A 16685-nucleotide genomic window follows, 5' to 3' on the forward strand; every position below is an offset into this window, starting at 1 on the left:
CACCCCTGTGAGCCTCATACCGCACTGCCAATGCAGTCTGCATGCTCATACTGTAATACTAAATCTCTCATGTGAATATCGTGCTTATACCCACCTGATATATAGAAAAACTATATACATCGTGTAGGTCACAAAAAATGACTCCATAAACAAATAAATTAACAAAAATGTGAATAATTTTTCAGCTTGCAAGTATCCTACAGGTCAAGCACACACACTCTCTCTCTCTCTCTCTCTCTCTCTCTCCTTGCCAAAGACTTTGAATTCAAGCAGCTGGTATGATATACTGGTATGATATTTAATGGTATTTACACTTTTTTTTTTTTTAAGTATTATTCCTATCTTACTAAACTGAACTAATTTGCTATTTTTAATCCACAACAATATTCCCTAATCAGTTTTCCATTTTTACCACAGACTCGCCGTACTTCGAGCAGCCCATCCAGAATGTGACTGCTCAGGTGGGACGCACTGCCAAGCTCACCTGTGTTGTTGAAAACCTGGGACACTACAAGGTCAGTTCTCGTTCTTGTTAGCTCCTTTAATCCAATAACGTACTTTCGTTTTTATTCTTTTTGCCTTTCATACACGACTGTACTGCAGATTTAGCAGCGATTTCTCGTAGAACAGGGATTAGTGACGATGTACCGTACGAGTACAATTGGCTCCATTTGTAAAGCACTACAAAGGGGTGGGTCGGGGGTCTCATGTGGCATTGCCAGTGTGATATTTGGTGTTTATGTCTCACGTCTACCATGGTCTGACTACCATAATGAGGTTGTTTCAATATAGTAGCTATAACGAAGACGTGAAATAAATACACCACTGTCACATTTAACCTACAACACACCTAACCTCTGTTGTATTTACGAGTCGAGAGAGCGCCTGTACACACGCTCAAAAAAGTCTCTGCCCTCTAACGGCACGTATCATTCTGAAAAGTATGGACGTGACAGCATTGTGAAATATAGGGGGACTCTGTGATTATGTGAAAACAGTATCTTTGGTAATTATTTGAACTTGAAATTAAAAAAAAAAAAAAACACATACTAGGTGGTATGTATGTTTTTGAGTCTACTGAAGAATTATAGATTCATGTGTGTCTGCAGAACTCGCTCATTTTCACAACCATCGTACCCTAAGGGGCAGAGGCATTTTTGATCGTGTGTACATCTGACCCATCTGGCTTCAGGTATCTCTCCTAAACATACGTCACTGCATTAAAGCGATTAACGCTCAACCGCTAAATGTTTCAAGGCTAAATGTTGTGCTGTTGAGAACTTGGAACACTAAACGGTTAAATCTCATCCTTCTTCATGTTCCGTCTCGAAACGTTCCACTAATTACGTTCTGTATTTTCTACGACCTACAAACGGTATAGGGTCAGGCCAGACCTCGTCCTTCTTAATGCTCCACAAACAGATCCTTTTTCCGTTTCACCTCTATCTGCTTCACCGTTCCTTGCTGCACTTTACATTGCTCCACCCTTAGTTGTTTAATATTTCAATGTTCCATTATTATATATCATGCCCTTCTATCAACTATTCCACCCTGCGCCCTCAACTATTCAACCTCGCACCCTCAGCTGTTTCACCCTGCACCCTTACCTGTTTCACCCTGCACCCTTACCTGTTTCATCCTGCACCCTTACCTGTTCCACTCTGCACCCTTACTTGGTCCACTGTGCACCCTCAACTATTCAACCTTGCACCCTCCACTGTTCTACCCTGCACCCTTAAGTGTTCCACTCTGCACCCTTACCTGTTCCACTCTGCACTCTTACCAGTTCCACCGTGCACCCTTCCTTGTTCCACCCTGCAGTCTTCCCTGTTCCACCCTGCAGCCTTCCCTGTTCCACCCTGCAGCCTTACCTGTTCCACCCTGCAGCCTTACCTGTTCCACCCTGCACCCTTACTTGTTCCACTCTGCACCCTTACTTGTTCCACGCCGCACCCTCAACTGTTCCGCCCTGTACCCTCAACTGTTCCGCCCTGCACCCTCAACTGTTCCACCCTACACCCTCAACTGTTCCATCCTGCACCCTCAACTGTTCATCCTGCACTCTCAACTGTTCATCCTGCACTCTCAACTGTTCCACCCTATACCCTCATCTGTTCCATCCTGCACCCTCAATTATTCCACTCTGCACCCTAAACTGTTCCACCTTGCACTCAACTACCCAGCCCTGCACCCTCAACTATTCCACCCTGCACCCTCAACTGTTCCATCTTGCACCCTCATCTGTTCCATCCTGCACCCTCAACTGTTCCATCCTGCACTCTCAACTGTTCGACCTTGCACTCAACTACCCAACCCTGCACCCTCAACTGTTCCATCTTGCACCCTCATCTGTTCCATCCTGCACCCTCAACTGTTCCATCCTGCACCCTCAACTGTTCCATCCTGCACTCTCAACTGTTCCACCTTGCACTCTCAACTACCCAACCCTGCACCCTCAACTATTCCACCCTGCACCCTCAACGACTCCATCCTGCACCCTCCACTACACCGCCCTGCACCCTCGATTATTCCACGCTCCACCCTAATCTACCTCGCCCAGCACTTCATACACGAAGAGGTAGGGAAGCCCCAATTTTCGACGGTCTACAGTTATCATTTGCTTAGTCTGCACCCTCATAAAAAGAGAGCAATCCGTAATGATATACAATGGCCAGACATGTTCTATTCTTCTTATGCACTTCAAAATTATCGTCTAAATTTTGGTATTTCCCTTCACATACGCCATTTAAGTTGTAACCTCTTGATTCCGATGACAGACTGTTCATTTCGTGCTAGCTGCCCTCAGTTGATTCTCGTCAGTTTATGAGAGATTTTCGAAATGATTTTGTTAGATCTAGCTTCGTTTATTCCATTAGTAATTACACAAGAGCACTTTCCGAAGCTGAATAAAAGTGTTAGCTGCCAAGAAAAAGAAATGTCATTGAATCGATAGGGTTAACTTTTAAGCACACAGCCTTGTGACCTTAATATTTTTTCATCCTACATCCAAAGTGTTTCTCTTTCGTTAACTGCTATGATTATAGGAAATGTTGCTGGCTGACTCTACGACTTACGTACACAGTTTATCCTCTCCAGTCCGGTGGCACATTCCTTTAGTATACTTTTGATAACACCAGACAGTTTTATGGTGCTTAACAGAACACTCACAGTAAACGGGTGAAGGCCATCCAAATCTAATAACATTTCCTGAGCTGCATAAAATTGTTTGGAGAGAGAAAGAACAAAAAGCAAAAGCCAAAAGATACGTCTCGGGGTGAGCGGTAAGTCCATCTGAAACAGCAGCACTACAAACGGTAATAATATTGTCAGAAAGCACTTAAATTGAATGATGGTAAAACTGAAAAGAATAAAAAATAAGCAGTCCCATAAAATCGATCAATGCAGAAAATGTGAAGAGTGTCGACAGTCCGTGATTATTTCCACGCTATTTTCCAAGTTCGTGATCCTCCTTTCTTTTAGTGTATTCAACGCTTGTCTGCTTGGATTTCTCCCAGCCTGGCAAAATGAACTGTTTTCGGTTAAAAAAACAAAGTGTGCTTATCCATGGCAAAAAATGAGGTAACTGAAATGCTTTTAAAACCAGTGAATGTTTCCCATAGCTGAACAGAACTGTCTTGTGTTAACTTTAATATATTATCTGCTTTCATTCACAGCCACAAAAAGTTTACTCCTCTTCTACGATGACAAATTTCTTATTACGGACAGATTATTTCAGTCATCTTTTAGGAAGGACCGCTGGTAGGGTAGGGACTATGGAAGGCTACATCTAACCCCACTAGTTCGAAACGTTTATCCTTAGATGAATAAAACCGTTTGGAAATAGTAAGAGTACAGAATTCATCACCGGAATGAAAGAATTAACATATGAGGAACATGAACCTTCATCCTTTGGCTGGAAAACGTTTCCCGAGTTGCAAATTGACATTTGGAGACTAAATAAAATAAACCAAAATGAAATAAAATAAAATGGCACCTCAATGGTTAACTGGTACTGCAAGGCAGGAAAGTAAATGGATATAGGAAGATTTTAAAATCAGAAAATGTAAGCATAACAAAAGACAACGGTAAATGCATAAAGAAGGAATGCTAACGTTGTAATTGCAGAATGAAAGGTTAAAAATGCAAAAAGGAATGTTTTACATGAATGTTAGTGTAAACATAGTGATAGCCTCTGCGTGCAAACTGGAAAGCTATAATGAAAAAAAGAATGATGTAGATGAAAGTCTTTAAATCCAAAATGGAAGACTGTTACGGTAATGCAAAAGAGAATATTTACGTGCAAACAAGGGAGAGTGATGATATAAAAGTGAAGAATGTAAAGTGAAAAGATTTCCAAGAACAAGAGGAAGAATGTTAATGAAAAATAATGTCATATCCATGCAAAAGAAAAGCAAAATGTGTATAATGGAGAGTTGTACATGCAGCCTGATAAAGGCTAATGTCAAGTCACGCTACTTGCAACACAAAGAGGAAACAGCCTGATGACATATGCAGATGCTAAAGGTCACACAGACACACTGCAAGCGCTACACACACACACACACACACACACACACACACACACACACACACACACGCACAGATTTTCTAACGCGCTATACTCTTTTCATCATTACCTGGCCCACACTTTCGTCCTTTTCCAACTTATTTCATGCAGCTCAATGGCAGTATGAAAATACGACGGCGCAACTGCTGCCCATAATACCTAATAGTGGACAGTATCATATTGTAGTATTTATGTACTGTACTTCTATAACTCAGCATTACAGATGGAGATATGACAAATTCAGGTGAAGTTAAAGGATATAAAGTATAACATACAGAGACTCCTTTAGACTGACTTCCAGGTACTCTTATCACTTCCGCAGTTTCGTATCTTTAGCTCATAGTCAACAAATGCTGTGCATAAAGGCTACTTGAAGGCTTCATGAAAGCAGACTGTTCCTCTTCAACCCTTATGAACCACACCACTGGCCTAACCTACCACCTGCTGGGACGTGAGAGTACAGTAATGAAGAACTGATCAAATGGACCAAAGTGTATTATCTCGCTGTGGTGCCAAACTTATTCAGGACATTCATTTCGTTAAAACAATTTTCACTGCTTCCCTGTATGGCCATCCGTCATCTAATTAAAAACCTGCTAATGCTATTACACCAAACCAGAGCAACCTACGCTAATTACGTAAGTGGCAGCGTGTGGGTGTGAGTAGTCATCTAGTGGCATGTACAGCTCCGGACAGATGAAACGGCTACACCCCATCCACCAGCGACTTGGTTTGGGTCTCAGTGGTTCTGGTAACAGTTGCAGGTGGAGGGAGGGGGGATGTGGGAGGGTGAGGAGGGGAGAAATGTGGGCGGAGTTCTATAGGGGGTAGTATGGGAGGGTGAAGAAGCACCACGGTCTGGCTGGTGGGAGGGGGAGACGAATGGTTGGGTAGCGGAGACGAGAGTCTGCTGGAGGGTAAGAGAGGTGAGTGTGATTAGATGAAAAGAAATTACAAAAAATAAATTATTATAATATCTGCTGCATATATTGCATTTTATCTACTTAATAAAAACACTGTCTATTATTCACCACCGTATTTGGGTATCCTACTCATTATTATTATCTTTTGGATATTAGGCAATAAATAAAGATATCGGACGGTCTATCGGACCCGAACCAATTTTTTCATAACTTTTTTCTTCAGCTATTTCCGTATTCCTATTATCCCTCGTGCTTGAAGTCCCCCTTTTTATCACTTTCTCCTACGCCCTACATTTTTTTTAGGCATAAGGCAGTTTAACTTTCTCTCTAAATAACCATATTTGTCAACAAATATTCCTTTCATTAATCTATTTAATTACCTGTTTTCTTTCAATATGCATTTGTCTAATAATGGGTGTTACACCTTAATTGGCGCCGCTATTTGACGTTGTGAATAAATTTGGTCTAAATTTACGCATATATTGCAGTCTCTCTCAAGTAGGCTGGCAACCTCACACATCCTCCCCCCTGCTTTGTCCTTCTCGCTACCCGTTCCCTCCTTTCCTTTTGTAGTACTGTTTATCTATTCTTTCTCATATTTTAACCTCATTCCTTCTTACAAACTTTTAATGCCATAGGAATTTCTCCCCTTATCACCTACAGTCCTACTACATGAAAGTGGAAAAAACTGCCATCGGGAAAAGAATAACTGGAAATTTATGGCGAAGGTTACGATATTAGTTATTTAGAATGAAAGTGTTGGCAGATACGCATTCTTGACGTGATTATCGCAGCCACAGCATTTCGCCTTCATAAAACAGAAGAACTATAGGTTTCATGCATTACCTCCTTACGTCCAGTATTACTGTGCAGAACGCCATGTATAACACATTAAGGACCACAAGGACAATACTGGTAGTCATCGTGATTCTCATGAATCTCTCCATAGGCTATTGAAAACAGTGCTTTATGCTCAACTTCAGAATTATGTTATCATGGCAATGATAGGCAGAGATAATAAAAACAATATATACAACCAAATTATCATTTATTATACAACGAAGCTCAAACTGGCTCCGTCCTACCTGAAAAAATTAAATACCTGATCATATATATATATATATATATATATATATATATATATATATATATATATATATATATATATATATTGATGATGCCATGTCGTAGCGCTTAAGGGAATAACAGGGATGACGACGGTGATAATTGTCGCAAGGGAACGAGATGAAAGGAAAATTTTCTCTACCTGAAGCAAATTCTAATGGACATTAATAATTCCAGACCCCGTTTACTGACAATAATTTTTATAGATCTGCATGTCGCCGTTATTGCGTCTCGGAACATTTCGGTAGATGATACAACTGATATAAATTGATAAATGGGTAGAGAGATATCCTTATCGTCTATATTACGTGATAAGTATGATATAGTAATGATAATCTGTCCTGATAGAGTAAATCTTGCTGTGACGGAAGGGTATTTGTAAAGCGAACTAATTTATACCACAGACAGTATCAGAAGTGTTTCTTCTTCGTAAATTGAAGCTCGATGAATACTCTAGACTGTATGCCAGGAAGCAGGTGACCTTGGTGTTTCTTATGAGGGATCGGTTCGTGGCATAGTATGGAGGATGCATAGAGCTCAAATTTATCAAACAGATAGTATCCTCGTAACTGGCCACCTCTTCAACCACTTCCTGAAACTCAGACATGGAGTACCGGGGTGAGAATAACGCCATAATGACTAATACACCACAAACACATGGATATTTATACATCAACGAGAAACGACTGTGGTTCACTTGTATTTTCTATGGACTGCAATAAACACCGTTACTCAGGGCACACCACCATTTCCATGTTTTGTCAGTATATACTGAGATGAATCATTCAAACCGAAACAGGTAGATCCTCTCCGTCAACTGAGACAGTGGCATACTGACATGTGAATTAATTGTCATGTCTGGTTATTCTTTAGAAACCTTAAAAAAAAAAAAAAAGACTGGTTTGCCTGTAGAAACAAATAAAATAGTAGTTAGAGGACAAACTTGTGCCAAGTGACACTATGCGAAGTCGTTAGGTTTCCTGCCATGAACAGAGGTGTTAACAGAGGTATCAGCCACCCCGGGGCATCAGTCACACCGATTCAGAATGGAGGCAAGACGTAGATAGGCAAGACGGAGAGAGGCAAGAGAAAGGAGGATTGGTTTGAGAGGGCGCATAGTAGGGATGCGTGAAGCCGGGCAGTCCATCCGAGCCATCGCTAACACCCTGGGAATTTCCACCAACACTGTCCAAAGGTGGATAAGAAGGTGAGTGTAGATATAGTTCCTCTAATAATAAATAACATAACCGTCAGTTTAGGAGTTAAAGACACATAAGGTTTATGAAATAACACCACATCATGTTCTTCCTGACCTTACTATATAATACATTTACTCTACTGTATTTCCTTCCGTCTGGCCAACGCAAGTTTAAATATGGTAACATCGCATTGCACGCTCGTGATTGGCAGAACAAATGTGGTCCTTTACCCTTGGCTTGTTAAGATAAATATTTAAAATTTATGCCTTCATAAATGTATTTTTATTAATCTTTGTGTCGTTGAGTAATAAAATAACGTTAACGAAGGAATAACTTAATTGTTCATCTCAATAAGTAAAACGTAATCAACATATGTTCGGGGAGGCGGGGGCTCAATCGGTAGAGAGGTGGCCTGCAATCCTAACGGACCCAGGTTCGAATCCCGGCTGGGGCAGGGAACAGTTTAAGGATTTGAACTTCATTAAATCAGGCTTTACTGATCTACCAGAAGACCCGCCGACATGTCGTAAAAATACCCCCGCTAATACCAATACACCAGTCCTGTATGAGACAGCCCTAGCATGTATTCAATATGGACGGTGGGTGTTAGCGCTGAAGTGGTGACATGTAGAGGTGTATGGTATGTAGGAGGACTGCTGGGCCTTGATAGCAGGCTGTGAAGCCTATGCCCAGAGTCGGACACATAAAAAAAAAAAAAAATCACGAACTGCCAATGCGATAGTGTCATATTTACAAATAATGCCACAATCACGTAGGCCTGACGAAATAAAATAGTATATATTGTAACTGTTTAGAGATGAAAGTTTTAATGTGTAGACAACTAAGCTAGAAAACACGCATCCCGGATAATGTTAGGGTAAGGACTGCAGGTCTACATTAAGTCAGGTGCGACTGTTTTGAATGATTCATGTAAAATCTGATGCCAGACTACTCCTCCCAAAAGCCTCCTTCCCTAGTTTGGCCCTCAAAAATTGAGTAGGAGTAAGTAGAGCGGTTATTAAGACAAATTAGATAAAGAAAACTACACAGAAAAATCATATGAAACTGTCACTGTCATATCATAAATATGTAACTGGTGGCAACGAGGTGGTTATCTCGTATCTGAGACGGATACCCGGGTCGGTGGAGTAGGTGGACAATTTTCCGAGCCAACTGTGTTCCTGATCGCGTAGCAGAAAGTAGAAACTCTGATGTAAAACCGGGGGTTGCACCCTCATCTAAGGTGCCTAATTCGCCGTGAAATACTAATATATATATATATATATATATATATATATATATATATATATATATATATATATATATATATATATATATATATATATATTTTCCACGTAGTTTAGGGCCTGCCATAATCTACGTGACTTTGAGCTTTCTTGTGTAGGGGAAGAAGGTCGAATGTCGCCTAGTTTTTCAAAGAGAGTAATTCAAACAGGACTAACTAAACAGGATATCAAGTTTGGGATTCTGGCCAGTAAGCTCCTTCTGCTCTACACGCCTCAAATATGAATATTATTTTTCATTGAAATATATTTGAACAGGTTTCTGTATGATGAGTTTCCTATGTGGAAAGAATTTGTTTTCTGTGTTACATATAAGAAATTACCCAAAGTTTTCTTTTATCATGGCCTTTTTTATCAATAACCATGATCAACACTATGAACTCTAAATTTAAATTTGTTTGCCAGAGCAGAGAACACTGACTGGTATGGCAACCTACCACGGGGAAGACCATCACGGTGCACTACTCCTGCTCAGAGGCAAGATATTGTGCAAACCGCAGAAGCCGATCCACAGACAAATGCGGTAGCCATAAGGGAATCTCTTCAACTTGATGTCAGCGAGAGGACTGTAAGACGAGTGCTGCACGAAGCGGGGTTGCATCATAGGACCCCAGCAAACAAGGAATTTCTGACTGACCAACATCGCGAGGGAAGGCTACGGTTTGCCCAACAATATGTTGACAAGCCAGAGGAATTTTGGAAGAGAGTGATATGGACAGATGAGAAAACCTTCTCCTCTTCGTGTCACGGAAGGCGCCACTGCTGGAGGAGGAATACTACTCGGTGAGTATAATTTCTGAGGTTTTTGCTTCTATAAACTAAACTATTCAGTCATACATGACCATAAGAATATATAAATAATTGCTGCAGGGGGACAACCAGTTTAGTTACAACGTCAGCGACATCAATAAAATAGTTACTAATAAGAGTCCATGCACAGTAAATTACTTTGGGTATATAGGGTTACGCAGTGTTTGAATTAGTGACTGTAAAACATTTTCCCTAAAACAAAGGAAAACTTTAAATACTAATGGGATGGAAAGATCACGCTGGCATGAAGTCAACAACTTTAAATAATACCCACACTAGACAGACGTTGATTTTTCCCTTGGGAATCCTAAAAGTGGTAAATGTAATAACTCTACGTGCTTACATTCAAAATGCATATTCACTTAGTATGTGTCACTGCTACCATACCAACCTGAACTATGGCACACAGACTGACAAAGACAACCTACCAAATCTTATCCCTAGCGAACAGGCTGTTTAATGATCTATTACTCATACATATAGATATCATCTTTGCAGATTTCGCACCATCAATTTAGGCTCCCCCTACGTAATCAATATTTATCCTACCATTGTTCAGTTAGTAACCCTATAAATGAACTTCTATAAGGCAACCACGCATTTCACATGCTTGTTCTTTAGTGTAGGCTATTCCTCAGTTGCACTGAAGTAAGACAGGCATTCATGGCATGTCATTAACATTTCCCAATATTGTTAAGAACCTCTTGTTAGCATAAAACAAATATGCAATTATACCTTGAAGATTATTAATGGTAGCCTCCTTCTTTCAACAGATACAACCAGGAAAACGTATTTCATGTGGCCAGGAGTGGACACGTGAACGTTAATATTTGGGGGTGGGTAAGCTGGCATGGGATGGGTGACATGCACCACATAGAGGGTCGGTTCAATTCCGAGAAGTATATTGATATACTTAATAACTTCTTTCTGCCCTCATTTTCTGCCAGCAACCATCCCTTTCCTACTGGTCCAATATATTTTGTCCAGGACAGATGCCCCGTTCACCAGGCTCGCGTGGTCCAGGAGTGGTTCCAGGAGCACCCTCGCTTCCAGCTTCTGCCCTGGCCCAGTAAGGGTGCGGACTGCAACCCCATAGAAAAAATATGGGGATCAATGGTAACTTCGTGGGAGCCTGAACAGGAACGCACACCCCAGGAGCTACTGGACCACACCCGGCGAGTATGGGAAGTCTTCCGGGGTAAACCTGACCTTGTGAAATGTCACACAGGTAATATACAAAGACGTCTTCAGGCTGTGATCGAAAAGGGTGGTGGATGGACAGGATACTGAGAGTTAGTAAGTGTTAAGTCTCATTGCTCTTATTCTATGAAATATATATGTTAGATGTGCAAATAACACGCACACACAATTATATATTATATATATATATATATATATATATATATATATATATATATATATATATATATATATATATATATATATATATATAATCATACAGGCTCTACACTTATGAACTTTAACATCGAGTAACCCTATATGGCCAAAGTAATTTCCTCTGCATGGACTGACGTTGTAACGAAACTGATTGTCCCCCTGCAGTAATTATTAATATATTTTTATGGTCATGTATGACTGAATAGTTTAGTTTATACAAGCGAAAACCTCAGAAATAGTACTCACCGAGTATTATTCTTTCTCCAGCAGTTGCGCCTTCAGTGACACACTTCCAAAAATCCTCTGGCTTGTCAACATAACGTTTGCTAGGGTCCTGTGATGCAACCCTGCTTCGTGCAATACTCTTCTCAGTCTTTTCGCTGATATCATGGTCTGTGCATCGGTTTCTGTGGCGTGTAGTGCAACATGGTGGTTTCCGTGTGGTAGGTTGCCATGCTAGTTAGTGTCCTCTGCTTTACCCAACACAATAAATTTTAGATCAAACAGTGTTGTTCATGGTTATTAATATATATATATATATATATATATATATATATATATATATATATATATATATATATATATATATATATATATATAGAGAGAGAGAGAGAGAGAGAGAGAGAGAGAGGATCATGTATTTAATTTCTTCAGGTTACATGTGATTGTGTGAGCTGGTTACACCCTTGAGACTGCAGCACGGAGGCAGTTTGAGCTTTGTTGTATAATAAATGATAATTTGGTTGTATATATTGTTTTTATTATCTCTGCCTATCATTGCCATGATAACATAATTCTGAAGTTGAGCATAAAGCACTGTTTTCAATAGCCTATGGAGAGATTCATGAGAATCACGATGACTACCAGTATTGTCCTTGTGGTCCTTAATGTGTTATACATGGCGTTCTGCACAGTAATGCTGGACGTAAGGAGGTAATGCATGAAACCTATAGTTCTTCTGTTTTATGAAGGCGAAATGCTGTGGCTGTGATAATCACGTCAAGAATGCGTATCTGCCAACACTTTCATTCTAAATAACTAATATCGTAACCTTCGCCATAAATTTCCAGTTATTCTTTTCCCGATGGCAGTTTTTTCCACTTTCATGTAGTAGGACTGTAGGTGATAAGGGAGAAATTCCTATGGCATTAAAAGTTTGTAAGAAGGAATGAGGTTAAAAATATGAGAAAGAATAGATAAACAGTACTACAAAAGGAAAGGAGGGAACGGGTAGCGAGAAGGACAAAGCAGGGGGGAGGATGTGTGAGGTTGCCAGCCTACTTGAGAGAGACTGCAATATATGCGTAAATTTAGACCAAATTTATTCACAACGTCAAATAGCGGCGCCAATTAAGGTGTAACACCCATTATTAGACAAATGCATATTGAAAGAAAACAGGTAATTAAATAGATTAATGAAAGGAATATTTGTTGACAAATATGGTTATTTAGAGAGAAAGTTAAACTGCCTTATGCCTAAAAAAAATGTAGGGCGTAGGAGAAAGTGATAAAAAGGGGGACTTCAAGCACGAGGGATAATAGGAATACGGAAATAGCTGAAGAAAAAAGTTATGAAAAAATTGGTTCGGGTCCGATAGACCGTCCAATATCTTTATTTATTGCCTAATATCCAAAAGATAATAATAATGAGTAGGATACCCAAATACGGTGGTGAATAATAGACAGTGTTTTTATTAAGTAGATAAAATGCAATATATGCAGCAGATATTATAATAATTTATTTTTTGTAATTTCTTTTCATCTAATCACACTCATCCGTCTTACCCTCCAGCAGACTCTCGTCTCCGCTACCCAACCATTCGTCTCCCCCTCCCACCAGCCAGACTGTGGTGCTTCTTCACCCTCCCACACTACCCCCTATAGAACTCCGCCCACATTTCTCCCCTCCTCACCCTCCCACATCCCCCCTCCCTCCACCTGCAACTGTTACCAGAACCACTGAGACCCAAACCAAGTCGCTGGTGGATGGGGTGTAGCCGTTTCATCTGTCCGGAGCTGTACCTGAACTAACGACACACACACACACACACACACACACACACGAGAGAGAGAGAGAGAGAGAGAGAGAGAGAGAGAGGGGGGGGGTAGATCAGTACACACTTGCCTATTACATACCCTTAACTGTGCCTTGCGTGCTGTGTAGGGGCAGTGTGTATGAGTGTGTATCAAGATCATCATGAGGAAACTTGAAAGGCAGACCTTCACGGTCAGCTTACTTTGGTTAAACTGGGGATCGCACACTGAAGGGAGGCTGGTAGTGGAGTCACAGTGGGGCTGAAAGTGGAACAGGATCTGGAGTAAGACGTAGGTTAGCACTGGGACACTGTTACGGCTAAATATCTACCCACCCATTTTAAGTCTTTAATATGTTTGTTAAGTCTCACTGTTATTGATATTTTTAGTTATTTAATACTATTCTTTTATATTTCCAGTCAATTTTTACATCATCCTGTTCTCAGCACCATTTTTTTTTTTTTTTATTCTCCTGTGATAATTTCACTTCACAACCCGCGTTTTGTTGATGGATATGTCATGTAGTTTTTGTTACTGCCTCCTAAATCACAGTTTATCAGCATCTTCTCACATCAGCTAACATTAACTACATTATCGCCTCATTTGATAAACAATTAATCTCACAATTTCGCAAACTATTCTTATTTTTCTTCTTTATGTTCATTTTTCCATCACCAATTTCATCCACCTCCTGAATATGAACATATTTATCAACTCTGTATCTAAGTATTCATCATCAGATTTTCACGAACTACAAAACTTTTCATTTCGTTAAGGCACGCCCATGTTATTCGTATGCTTTACACCGTGCTATCGGCCATATGTACTTCTGCACCGATCTAGCCTTTACCTTGTCATATTCTCAGTACTTTTCGTTTCCGTAATTTATCACTTTTCTATCACACTCCTTCACAGTCGCAAATCTTCTTGAAGGCCAGGTCGATTCTTGTCAGTCATACATATACGGTAGTCAATAAAACATTACAAATGCTGGTAATGTTACTTAAGTTCTTGTCACCCATGGCTATACATTCATGAAATCAGTCATTATAGTGTATATATTAGTAGCCTTGTTACCACGATAATACTGCTGCTAATCGTTAACAATACGTCCACACACCCCAACCTCTCACAAAAGACTAAACACTATAGGCGTTTTTTGTAGCATCTCGGAAAGTCAAAGGGGTTTGAGATTCCGCTGTTGGAAAGTCAAACTCCTCACCGGGGAGTTTGCCTCTGCAGTGGTGCATACCCAAACTACCAATCAGCGTGTTGTGTAGCGGAGTATAGACAGTTAGGGAGTTTAGCATGGTGTTTAATTCGCAATATCAGAAGATAACTATTCATTTTTTATATTATAATGCATAACAAATAATCATGTTAATGACTATATGACAATAAGGAATTCTAACAATGTACTTTATTACGAAAATCAATCAATTTAAATGTTCCGTCTCGCACCAGCTCGCACCTCCAGCCCCAAAATGGCCGACGCGTCCAATGAATTGACTGTGGTTTTGGCTTCGTTCCAACGAAAGTACAAAATTACAAAATTCTTACGTAACGTCTCAGTCAGTCATAAGTATTTTCATGTAATGTGTTTTTTGAGGGATATAGATGCATTTCCAAAACGTGAAATGTGCTTGGATCCCAAAATTTTTCAGTTTATCATACGTCTTAACGCAGGAATTGCAGCCATTGAAACAAGTTTACAAATCCACCGCGAGGTTGGGCTTACTTGAAAAAGAGTAAGAGTGTAAATGGTTTCTACTGGCCTTAATTTCTGCTTCGGAATGGAACGAAAATTGTAAGTAATGCTCCTACGTTTATCTTAGGAGCATAAAATGTCATTATGAAAAAGGTGTCATCTCATTTCCTTGCTGACTGGCTATGTACGACAGTTCTTCCAGGGCTCACAGTGCTCGTTCGCCTGGCTGTGCTATTGCTTAGCGTTTTGTAAACTCCAACAGCGGAAACCCAAACCCTTTTGACTTTCCAAGGTGCTACAAAAAACGCCTTATCACTGGCAAGTGAGTTAAAATAACGAGAGGAGAGTAGGCAGATAGTGGCAAAACTTGTCTCGTTGCCAGGTACCGACAGAGCAAGGACGCCGCCCAGTGCCCGAGTCCATACCAGTAAAGACTGGTTCACTCATATGTTTCGAAGCATGGTGGTGAAGCGCATGTGTGTGGCGGGTGGCATCACCAAATTAAACTCGCTGAACCCTCTTGTACCAAAGAGGGTGGTTCGTGTTACGTGTCTACAAGATCAGTCATCCACCTATCATTCGTAACCGTGCTTTAACGCTATGTTTAAAAAATGATAATGTAAAACATCCTTAGGAGGACGAATGAGTGTTACACATAATTATATTTTCATGCTACGGACAGGAACAATTCTGCGAATCTCGTTCACACGCTCAAATTAGCTGCATGCTGCTACTTCATAAAGGCCAGTTCACACTGTCATTGGGCACCTGAAACAACACATATTGGAGTATGGTAATGGAGACTGCTTGCAAAGTGGCCTACTCGAGCAGGTTCGTTGTACAGTCAACAAGAGTTCCACCTGGACCACCTAGTCGCGGGATGTGGCTAACGTGGCAACAGTGCCTGTGTGTGTGTGTTCGTGTGCACATGCCCGAGAATTTTTTGAATCAAGCTTCATCCTCTTTGCCGTATTATATTATTAAGTGGTCATTGTATTATGCTGTGATATTGGCTAATAAATACTGTGTGACTGGGATAATGAGCTGTGCACTATGCTATTTATAAAGTCTGATTTATATATAATAATTCTTCTCTTATCTTGTACCGTTAACCACGATACAGGTTGAGTTGTGGTTCAGAAACATCGCTCCATTTATGGGTGAACTTGCTCACTGTTTCTGAACCACAGCTCAACCTGTATCGTAGTTCACGCTACAAGATAAAAGAATTATTTTATATAAATCAGACTTTATAAATAGCATAGCGCACAGCTCATTATACCAATCACACAGTATTTATTAGCCAATATCACAGCATAATACAATGACCACATAATAATATAATACGGCAAAGAGGATGAAGCTTGATGATTCGATAAATTCTCGGGCATGTGCACACGAACACACACACACGCACTGTTGCCACGTTAGCCACATCCCGCGACTAGGTAGTCCAGGTGGAACTCTTGTTGACTGTACACCCGAAAGCACTAATTTCTCCCCCCATGCAGCCAGAGTCGCGGCCAGTGAGCGACCAGGCGTACGAACACCCCACACCCACCTCCCCTTTCCCAACCCCAGTGTAAATGTTGTTGGGTAGACGTGGAACAGCTAAAG

General features: G+C 40.5%; 1 protein-coding gene across 1 annotated transcript in view; it reads left to right on the forward strand.

Moving 5' to 3' along the window:
- LOC145396565 (hemicentin-2-like) overlaps positions 1–16685 on the forward strand; it is a 198385-nt gene that overhangs the window by 101391 nt on the left and 80309 nt on the right. Inside the window, exon 9 of the mRNA XM_080269940.1 lies at positions 418–515. Coding sequence (XP_080126066.1) covers positions 418–515 — 98 coding nt within the window. The remainder of the gene's footprint in view (positions 1–417; positions 516–16685) is intronic.

Source organism: Coenobita brevimanus, chromosome 38 (assembly GCF_032717465.1).
Source record: "Coenobita brevimanus isolate Jiangsu-jjx chromosome 38, ASM3271746v2, whole genome shotgun sequence".
In the NCBI taxonomy this organism is placed as follows: domain Eukaryota; kingdom Metazoa; phylum Arthropoda; class Malacostraca; order Decapoda; family Coenobitidae; genus Coenobita; species Coenobita brevimanus.